The following is an 11177-nucleotide window of genomic DNA, read 5'->3' on the forward strand; positions in this document are numbered from 1 at the left end:
CACAGCAAGCACATGACAGATATCCAGCAACATAGTACGCAAAAAGACTACAAAATAGTCGTAATATATTGCATCCTAACTGTGATAGACAGCCAGGTGGCGCCCCCTGCACACCCGGTATATAAAGAGCATGTCGCACGAGATTAAAACAGGCCGTGACTAGGAGTCATGTATGGTGGACATCATTAGATGAAGACATTGCGGCTACAGTGCGGGGATGTCGTGAGTGTCAAGAAAACCAGCGACTCGCACGACGAGCACCAATGATGCCATGGCCATTCCCAGAAAAGCCATGGTCTCGTCTTCATATCGACTTTGCTGGACCAATGAAGAACCGATATCTACTCATCGTGGTCGACGCCTACTCAAAATGAATTGAGGTCGTTCCTGTGTCCACGCCGTCGGCAGAAGCCGCGATCCCTTGCCTGCGGGTGATGTTTGCCTGTCACGGACTACCAGACCTCGTCCGTATCCGATAACGGGCCGGCATTTGTAAGCGGTAGCTTTAAGAACTTCCTTCAACAAAATGGAATAAGGCAGATTCTAACACCACCGTATCACCCAGCGTCAAATGGAGCCGCTGAGCGAGCGGTTCAAACCATAAAGTTGAAGCTGAAGAAGGCAGCTGATGGAAGTTTCCAGTGTCAGCTGGCCCGAACCCTGCTCAACTACAGAACTACACCTCATGAAACCTCGGGGTGCACTCCGGCGGAGTTACTGATGGGCCACAAGTTGAAGACTGCTTTGGCTCTACTTCACCCGGACCTGAGGTCAAGCGTATCGAAAAAACAACTTATCCAGAAGATGGCGCACGACAGGGGTGCTCGACTGATACCAACTGTCCAACCGGGTGATGCCGTTTATGCGAGAAATTTTCGACAAGGTCCACTATGGGTACCGGCAACTGTGACCGACACTCCAAGTGACCACATCACAGATATCGCACTCCCAGATGGTCGGTGTTGGAGACGTCATGAAGGACATCTGCGTCCTGACCTATCCCAAGCTATGGCATCATCGGGTCCGCGACCAGAGCCGGTGGATCAGGCCGCTCCTCCTAATGAGAATGTGCCTGTACCACTAGAGGATTCTGCCCAAGCGGTACCTCAAACCGTAACAGCTGAATACCAGCATGACGATACTCAGCCTGTTCCTGGCATTTCGCTACCAAGGAGTCCTGGTACTCCACTACCGAGGAGAAGTAATCGAGCACGAAAGCCTCCTGTGCGCTTTTCACCGTGAAAATCGGTGGGACCTTGGCTCATTTTTGTTAGGGGGGGGGGAGGAGGAATGTGATAGACAGCCAGGTGGCACCCCCTGCACACCTGGTATATAAAGAGCATGTCGCACGAGATTAAAACAGATGAACACTGGGCAAGCTTGCATGCACTCGTCAATGCCCCGCTATCCCGTGAACTCGCCGAACATTACACTAACCTCTTCGCCACTGACGATGTGCACATAGTCCCGAAGGATAAGGCGCGGTTCAGAATGTCTCTCGCACACCGCTGATGTCTCGGCGAGGCGTTTATCTCCTCGTTTAAGAATTTGTTCCCACTGTCATAGCCTCCTCTATACGGAGAAAGCCTGGCACATCGACGACGGAACCATAGGGCGCGCGGCCGCAGGAAAAAGGAGAGGAGGAGCGCGCCGAATGGTGACAAATATGGTAGCGCAGAGCAGAAAGGGCAGACCTAGACAGCGAGCGCTTGGGTCATGAGCGGCCGCTCCCCGAACCACGCTTGTTTTTTGTGTTTTCGTCACCGTCGTTTTCGTACTCCGGGAGAAACGGGCGCGGCGATTCGAAAGGGCGCAGGGAGAAACGGGAAAGGTTGAACGTTGAGTTTCTCCTCTCCACAATAGCGACAAGGAAAGAGAGAGAAAAAAAAAAGATTGTTTCTGCGTTTGGCCGCTCGCTCTTTTGTGGCGCTAGCAGTCAAGGATCTCTCCGCTCCCGTTTCTCCGCCCCTCCTTTCCCATTTACAGCTGCCGTCTTTTCATGCGACGCGCCAGGCTTTCTCCGTATAGAGGAGGCTATGCCACTGTAGTCTGCGCGACTCCTCCTTTGGAGCACGAAACAGCGACGGCCTACGGTCGCTGGTGGCTGCCCTTGTTGACCGGGTGGCCCGACTCGCATTCCGGCACGAAGCAGTGTGTGCGTCCGTCTTTTTCCTCGCATTTATGACCGAGGCGGCAACGGAACGGGGAAGAGGCCCCGCCACTACACCGCAAAGAAAAGTGCTACGCGTTGCTACGTTCGGGAGAAGCGTACCGCCTCAGCTTCGTCGTCTTCTTCGCTCATCGCACATCTGCCATCTGCCACAAATTCTCCCAGGGCACGGAACTCCAGCGCCACTCGCGGCATCTACTTTGACCGTCTTCACGCGGCCTATTGTAAGCGGGCGCCGCTCTTGCCACTTCAGTGCTGCGCCGCCATTTGCTTCCAAGGACCGCTCGAGACACGGGCCTCGTGCACTGGCGCATATGACGCTACCAACGCTACTCGCAAGACAAACGCAAACATACCGAGGGGCTTTAAGTCAGACGACGTCTCAATTTTTGCAATCACTATTCGCGTCTCCAGCTCGACGCTCGCCCTCCCGCGGCGGAAACGGGAAGCGCTCTAGTGAGGGTCCCCAATTCTCGTGCTCAGCGGGCATGGCGGAACTGCTCGCGATCATGGCTCGCGAAATGTCGTTTCCGAATGCAAACAACACTCTTCACTCTCCCAGCGAGGTGCTGCAGCCGGTATGGGATTTTACCTTGCTGAAGAGTTTTAGTATTGCGCATAGAAGCAAACGCAAGCGGCGTGCGTTTGCGTTAGAGTTGCGTGCCCCACCTTGTGCGTGCGCCTCATCGCCATGCGCCATCCAAGACCGCAATTTCTGGCTCCACGCCGCAACAATATTAACTTGGAAAGAATTTGCAGCTACTATGCAAGATTCCGTTGCATAGAAAAGAACGGGAATATTTCGCGCTTCGCAGCCGCGCGGTGGCGGCCACCGGAACTAAGGCGTGACGCGCAATGGGTATTATCCAATAGGTTGGCAAAATGTGTCATTATCTGCTCAATATAATACCATATTTGATAAATATTGTTGTTTTAAGATCAGTAAATACGTCAAAACCCCATTACATCGACAAAGTTGTCTTTGTATCGAGAGTCTTCTTAGACACACCAATATAAGATATTTCAGTTTTAGTGGCGCCATCTGCCCGCCCGAGGTGAAAGAAACTATTCCTCCCTTCAGCCTCACCTCGTTGTGCTACAGTCGAACTTCATACATAAAAGGTAAGCCATCTGCCCCTCTCCAGATTGCTCAGACTTGCTCAGACCATATGGCCCCCAAGGCCATGGTCAAGGTCGCCACGTGAACCGCAAGCAGAGGCCCCGCGCGCTGAAGGCTCTGAGATTGCGCGTCACTGCGCACATGACTCAAGGTGCAAGAGCTGAGGGTGGTTTGGAGGCACAAAAAAACGTCAATTGTTTTTTTGTTTTTGTTTTTTTTTTCCTTTTTCTAAAGAACTAACGCACGTAGGCAAAATTTCTTTTCAGTTCTTTAGTACATACGTCACGGGGAACAACTACCACGATTATTCGACACAAGTCCAACCTTCGACTTTAAATTTTGTTCAAAGTGGAACGAAATTTAAAGTTTCGTACCGTAAAGTTTCATGCGGCGTTTCATTGCCGTACCAAAACGCCACATGCTGCCGCCGAAGCCTTCGTGACGTCACGTGTGACATCACGGGGTTAAAATTTCCCCGCTAAATTTAGCGGAAAAATCTATCTAATTTAGCGGGAAAGTGTTACCCTCGTGACGTCCCGTGTGACATCCTTATGGGAAACGTCCCATAATGCAACGCGCGGTTACGCCGACGCCGACGCCGCTCAACCCGGAAACAGGCGCAGCTAAGAGCTGCGCTCTAAAGAAATTAAAGCCGTTTACAATCCCCTGTAACGCCGAAACAGAGCGCAGCTCTTGAAGAGGAGGAGGGTAGGGTATACCCCTCCTCTCACCTCCTCATCCTCCCTGCTACTCCTCCTCTCCTCCCCTTGCTCCTCCTCCTTCACCTCCTTCTCCCCTCATCCTTCAAGTTCCTCCCCTCTTCTCCTTCTAATCCTCCTCCCTCGCCCTCCTCCCTCGCGATGCATCATGGGTAATGTCCCATAATGCACCGCGCGGTTACGCCGACGGCGACGGCGAAGCCGCTCAAGCCGGAAACGGGCGCCTAAAAGCTCTCTCTAATGTCGAATTAGAGCGCAGCTCTTGAGGAGGAGGAGGGGAGGGTACGCCCCTCCTCTCCTGCTCCCCTCCCATTTAGTGGGAAATTTTCGCTAAATTTAGCGGGAAGTTTAGCGAAAAATTTTCCGCTAATTTAGCGGGGAAACATTTCCCCTCTAAACTTAGTGGGAAAATGTCCCGATTTTTTGGCGGGAAACTGTTACCCTCGTGACGTCACACGTGATGTCCTTATAAGGATAAACAAACTAACCTTGAGTTGCATGAATTGGCATCTACCGCTAAACAGTACGATTACGTGCGTGTTCGCATCGGAAAAAAAAAAAAAAAGAGTTGAAAGTGTCTTCAAAGATGAAAGGCATGACTGCCTAGTCCTTGTCGACGTTGGGTGATTGGAAGTCAGAATAAAAAAAGAAAAGTAAAGCTTGTGGTATTCTCACCTTTATTAATAATCGTCCCCGATCAGTTTGCGCTTCGCTCGTCCATGGTCTATCACAGACCGAGTCTCGCTGCGGAACCACTCCGGGATCGTCATGACCCAGGCCGGAATGGCCAGGACTCACCGTTCCCTCTGGTCCTGGTCAGAACCTCCTTGGTGGACCACTCCGGGGATCGCCATGGGCCAGACCAGCCAGACCGACCCCGTCGCTCCTGCCCGGCTTCAGCCTCGCGCAGCACGCTCTGTCTGACCCCAGCTCGTGTCTGTCGGCCGACCGCCTGTCACGTGCCCTCGTCTTCTTCCACCTCGTCTTCCACAAGCTTTCGAGGAGCACATGATCTACAAAAACGGGCGTCGCGCGACAGTTTCCATGGTAACCTGCGCGGACGCTGTCACGTGGCGGCTTTGCATAGGTCCACGTCACAGCGTCCTGGGCTGTTGCAATGGGAATCACCGCGCGGCGCCCGGTTTTATCGCTCAGAGTCAGGTGTTCCCTGCTTTAGTGGCGGAGCGTCCATGAACTGGAAATGCTGAAAAGTCGAAACTCAAGATACTTGACACTACCAAGATCGCCGCGTGCACAGTGCTGCCAGAATACCAACCCGTTTCGCATATCGTCTATTAGCTCCATAAACCAGTTTAATTGGGACCAGTTGGATCCCAGTTGGAAATTTTCGCCTGGGATATATGACGCAGACATGTACAGTACGCGCGACACACCTTCAAAACTTTGCCGCGACGCCGATTCTTGATTGGTATCCAAGCGTGCGAAGGCACAGAGACGCAACACCCTGGACGTAACGTCATCCTGTCCTTTTTTGCTCTTTCGACTTATATATTCATTTCTGCCCCAGTCTCAGGTTTATTCAACATGGCTAACATTCACCAGCTCGCCTGCACCCTTACTATATTATCTCTGATCATCCCAAGGCAGGCTTAGTCCCCTTTTCTTATTTGAGACGTCGTCCTGTCCGTCCTGTCCTTTTCTGTTCCTTCGACTTATATGTTAATTTCTGCCCTAAGACAGTGAAAAGAGCCATTGCACTGTCCAGTCTCCGTACCTCCTGGTTTAAGTCATGCCACCATAGGTGTGGTGACAGTTTTTTGTTGCAAGTCACGAGGTAGTCAAATGCCGGGTTCCCTTTTGGGAGTTGTCATGGGCGTCGTGGAATCCTTGGTTAAGGTGTTTAGAGGCCCTGCTAGTACTGAGGCAAGACAAAAACCAACGGCAAGACCTGTGGTCTTGCCGTATATGCACAAGGTGTCCCATGGTGTCAAGAAGGTTGCCAGTAGGTACAACGTGCCAGTTGTGTTTTCGGCTCCAGCTAAGTTGGGGCGGCTGTGTGCAGCCGTGAATCGAGGTGGCCGCGTGGGTACACAATGTCAAGTAAAGCACCGCAACCCATTTGTCGCCTGCGCGTGTGGGGTGGTGTATCTTATTCCATTGTCCTGTGGAAAGGTGTACATTGGGCAGACGGGGAGATGTGTTAGCGACCGGGCGAGAGAACATTCTCTGTCCTTACGCTCCTCCCCGTCTGGCAACCTAGCGGTCCACTGTGACAGATGTGCGTGCTCTCCAATGTTTAATGAAATTAAGATTTTAGCCCGACATAAAAATAAGTATGCTCGGGAGATTGACGAAGCTTTTTTTATTGCCAACCATGACGCAGGCAAGTGTATTAGTGTTCCATCACTTGCTCTAGTTAGTGATGAAATGAATTTTATCAGAAAGGCGGGGAAATACGTGTAGCCACGTGTCGGCTTGAGTGGAAGATGACGTGTTTTCGGGGCGATTGCTTTTATGTTTGTCTTCCTTCAAGTTTACTTGCTGAATGGTGCAGCAGTAAATATTTCAGTTGTAAGTCAGCGCTGTGTCTGTGTGTTTTCTTTTACTGGTCCTTCGTCTTTCTGCGTTGTTTTAACCCATTCAATCTGCCCTAGTCTCAGGTTTATTCAACATGGTTAACATTCACCAGCTCGCCTGCACCCTTACTATATTATCTCTGATCATCCCAGAGGCAGGCTTAAAGGGACACTGACACCCCCCAAATTTTTTTTTTAATTTTTTGCCAGGCGCTTCATTATGGTGTCGGAGGACTACCCAATTAATATTTTGCAACAGAGTAGCGTATTTTTTTAATAAAGTCAAAAGGCGCAACTGCTCGAAACCGAAACCGAAACCCGACGGAGGTCGGAGAAGTGGAGAGAAGAGAGTGAGTGGCGGAAGTCACGTGGCTACACCCGACCGTGTTTTTTTTTTTTTTTTTTCTCCTTCCCGGTAGCAGACGACATGCGGCGTTTGGGAACTGCTCGCCGTGGGATTCTTTTGCAGTTATGTATGTTCCGCTCGTTGTTCTCTACTCCAAGATGAGTTGTTTTGTACATTGAGGAGTTGGAGATGAGTAGTGAGTGCCCGTGGTGAATTTTGATCGGCTCCGAAAAGAATACACCCAAGATGTTGCGTGAAGAGCTGGCTCACATGTCCCGCGTCCGAAACAGAAGTGGCATTGTGCGACAGAGTTTCCGAAAGATCAACGGGATCGGGACCAATGGCTGGCTGCAATTCCTGTAAACCATTTACGGGCACCTCGGAAAGCGGACGCTACCTGATTTATATGCTCCTTGTATTTTGTGGAAAGTGATTACATTGAGTTCGCAGGTGTCAAAAAGGATATCCCATACCATCTAATTCAGCGACGTGTCGTCCACAACATTTGTTTCTTATTTTGTTTCTTCAGTAATAATTGTAAAAAAAAGAAAGAAATGTAGACATCAGAAAATGAAAAAAAAAAAAAAAAGTTTCACGGGGGATCGAACTTAGCTCTACCGGGTGCGAAGGCGACGTCTTTCCCACTGAGCTACTGGGGCTTTTTTTTTTTTTTTTTTTTTTTTTTTTTTTATTACATGGTATTTGGTCAGAAAACACAAGGCACTTGAAATCACGGTACACCAAGGTTGGCGTTAGGTGTCATGTACAGGCGTCGACATACATTTCGTTCATCTAAATTCACACCATCGTGGGGGTTTAGTTCCCCTCATAGGTTCGAGTGCGGTTTCACAACTCAACAAAGTATTCTGTATTGAATAATACGTCTAAAAATCCGGAAGATGAATGCATCGATTTAAGAGAGCATACCAGTCTGGGCGTTCACCGAGATGGTCAAATACATTTCGTACATGTGATACAGTTTCTATAAAATTCGACTTTGTTGTCCGGGGAGCATCAGCATTTCTGTCAATCATTCTCGTTTTCCAGAGACTATGCAAACCCATCAGTGTAAACAGTTCATAAGGGAAGCTGTCATTCGGGTTTAAAGGTAGAAAACGGATTGTGTAGGCACTTATATTTAAATCTTTTTTCACAGTTCTTTGTAACACATCCCAGAATAGGTAAGCATCAGTGCAGAAAATAAAACAATGTTCTATAGTTTCCGGTTGGTTACAAAGGCGGCAGTTCACTGACCACGGAACGAAAATGCCTTTTTCTTGAAGCCAAGGCTTAACAGGTAGCGTGGAAGTGTGAAGTTTAAAGAAAAAGGTTTTTGCAGAAGGTGACACTCGCATTTTCTTCACACGTTTAAAAACATCTTGTTCCGAACTGTTACCAAATACGCTTCGATACAAAGGTACAGGAAAAACAACGTCTATCAGATCAGCATAAATTGTTTTTCGGGGAACTTTAAATAAATACTCCAGAGAAAACCGGGTTTTCAAAAATTCAATCGCGCTAACTACCTCTCCAAGGAAACCGAAAGGACGCAATGTGCCTACAGGCACAGATGAGACTACCAAGTATGGTAAAGCTTCTGAAAGTTCTGTCTGCACGTAAGTGCGCAGGAAATGATGGGATACAGTTCGGAAGAACATAAAACGAACAACCACCTGTTTTAAAAATAGATGAATCAGCCCAAGTCCCCCTGTATCAATGGAGCGAAAAAGGTTGTCTCGTTGCATGGGTTCCCAAGTGGAATCCCAGACAAAAGTCGCAAAAACTCTATGGAATTTTTTAAATTGGCCTCTCGCACAGCAAATCACCTGGAGCACGTACCAGAGTTTCGCTACAAGGAAAATGTTACATGCTTTTGCGCGTCCAAAGATTGACCACCGATTTGATTTCATTAAATTGGCTTGACGTTTGATCTTTGCCGCACGCTCAGACCAGTAATGGCCACTGTTTCGAATGCAGTTCAACGGTACTCCTAAATACTGAGGAGCTACACAGCTCCACGAAATACCAGCATACTTCGAAGGTGTTGTGGCCCACTGGCCGCACCAGAAGCCAACGCATTTTGAGTTATTTACCAACGCTCCCGATGCTTCACAAAATGTCTGGGTTAAGGTAAAGACATTATCGACACTTTTCTTATCAGCGCAGAAAAACGCTATATCGTCAGCATAGGCTAACACTTTTACTTCCGCGGAATAAAAATGATAACCGTCCACTGTAGGGTTGGAAAGTACGCTCAAACAAAGAGGTTCCAAGTAAAGAGCAAACAAAAGAGGGGATAAGGGACACCCTTGTTTAACAGACGATTCTAAATTTATAGGAGTCGAGAGTGAACCATTAACAATGAGACGGGTAGCACAGCTTCGGTAGCATAGTTCGATTCCTTTCAACAACGTTGGTCCTGGGTTTATGTGTCTAAGAATGGCGAAAAGGAAGTTATGAGATACGCGGTCAAAGGCTTTCGCCAAGTCTACTTGGACTATGGCGACCTGGTTGTTATGCCGAGTACAGCTCTCTATGACCGAACGTGCGACGTGTATAATGGTCTGTATGCTTCGCCCCCTAATTCCACATGTCTGATGGTCGCCAACAACACTAGAAGCGACGAACTGAAGCCGTTTTGTCAGAATCTTAGCAAATATCTTATAGTCCACATTGCAGAGAGTAATAGGGCGATATCCTTCTACGTGTATAAGTTTATCTGCATCCTTACTTTTGGGGATTAATACTGTATGGCTGCTATAAAAAGATGGTGGTAAGCGTTCACTATCGTAAGCTTCAAGAAATACTTTGTGTAAGAAAGGGCACAGTAGTTCCTAATGCTCCTTGTAAAACTCAGCTGGGAGTCCATCCGGTCCTGGCGTTTTAGAGTTAGGCAACTCATCTATCGCACTCTGAATGTCCTCCAGCGTTACTGGTCCACTGAGTAGTTCGCGTTGAATCTCACTTACTTTAGGCAACATGGAAACTAAAGTGTCTGTCATTTGACTGTTGGAAGATGGCGTTTTCTGGAATAGGTTTTTGTAGTGGGATTCGAATGTGCGCATTATATCAACATCGTTGGTTGAGAGGGTTCCGTTGCAGTCCAAAAGTTTGATTTTTTTGGAAAGCCCATGGCGTCTTTCATCATCAATGGCACGCCGCGAGGGTGTCTCAGATGACAAGAAACGCTTACACCTAGAACGTACCAGTGCACCATTATAGCGATTTTGCTCATAGCGCTGCAGCTGACTTTTGATAAGAATGATTTCTTCCTGAAACTCACCAGATTTTTCACATTCCAATTCGTGAAGGCTATTTAGGTTTCGCAAAAGGGCAGTTTCGTCTTTCTTTGCGTGAAAAGACGCAATACAAGCAAATTCAATCGCTTCATTTTTGACCTCTTGTTTAAATGAGTCCCATTGGGCGAAAATGCCGAATTTTTCATTCGTTGACATATTGTTAAAACATTCACGAACACGTTTTTGAAAATCATCAGTGCCAAGAAGCCTTGTGTTCAATTTCCATAATTCCCATTTTGGACGTGACTTATGACGTACGTCTGCCCCAATACGAACCTTTACAAGGCAATGATCAGAAAAGGACATGGGTTTTACTTCATAAGTAGCCACATGCGAAAAAAGTTGGCTTGAAACGTAAACTCGGTCAAGCCTCGCGTTACATGAAGCATCAATGTGTGTGAATCGACTAGCAGTAACCTGAGAAGCACCGACATCAAATAGGTGGAAGTCGTATGTGAGGTTGTTTAGTATGTCAGCACTGCTGTCAGGTCTTGTAGGAGGCACTGATCTATCACTGATATTACAGACACAATTGAAATCACCAAACAGAACAACTTGCCTGTCGGTGTCAAGAAAAGGGGTGAGATTTTCAAAAAACAAACGTCTTTGTCGAACATCATTGTAGGCATAAATGCAAATTAAACGCCAGGAGATACCATTTAAGAAAAAATCACAGCATATAAACCTGCCCTTATCATCCACAGCATGTGAAAATGACGAGTATTCTAGTCTCTTCTTTAAGAATAAAAGGCACCCTCCCGACAAGCCATCCGCGTGGCTCACACATACCTCATAACTTGAGAGGAAAGGGTCCAATGCACGAGCTGTGTCCTCGTCGGACGATATCTTTGTCTCCTGGACGGCAACAAAGTCAATCTGTTCCTTTGAGAGGACCCTATACAGTTGGGACTGACGTGCACGCGAACACAGTCCTCTGACGTTGATGGTTGCGAAGCTCAGGGGAGGAAATGCCAGGGAGGTGTTAG

The 11177-nt window shown here is 48.1% G+C and overlaps 1 protein-coding gene across 1 annotated transcript; it reads right to left on the minus strand.

Moving 5' to 3' along the window:
* Nucleotides 1-7776: 7776 nt before the first annotated feature.
* Nucleotides 7777-8879, minus strand: LOC121833447. Its single transcript, XM_042286753.1, has one exon. The coding sequence runs from the start codon at nt 8800-8802 to the stop codon at nt 7777-7779; it is 1026 nt and encodes a 341-aa protein (XP_042142687.1). The 5' UTR covers nt 8803-8879.
* Nucleotides 8880-11177: the final 2298 nt, after the last annotated feature.

This window comes from Ixodes scapularis, unplaced genomic scaffold (genome assembly GCF_016920785.2).
Source record: "Ixodes scapularis isolate PalLabHiFi unplaced genomic scaffold, ASM1692078v2 PGA_scaffold8__174_contigs__length_109621045, whole genome shotgun sequence".
NCBI classification, from domain to species: domain Eukaryota; kingdom Metazoa; phylum Arthropoda; class Arachnida; order Ixodida; family Ixodidae; genus Ixodes; species Ixodes scapularis.

Coding starts and splice junctions, on each gene's coding strand:
- LOC121833447 (XM_042286753.1), bottom strand. CDS start 8,802: ATGAAATCAAATCGGTGGTCAATCTTTGGACGCGCAAAAGCATGTAAC.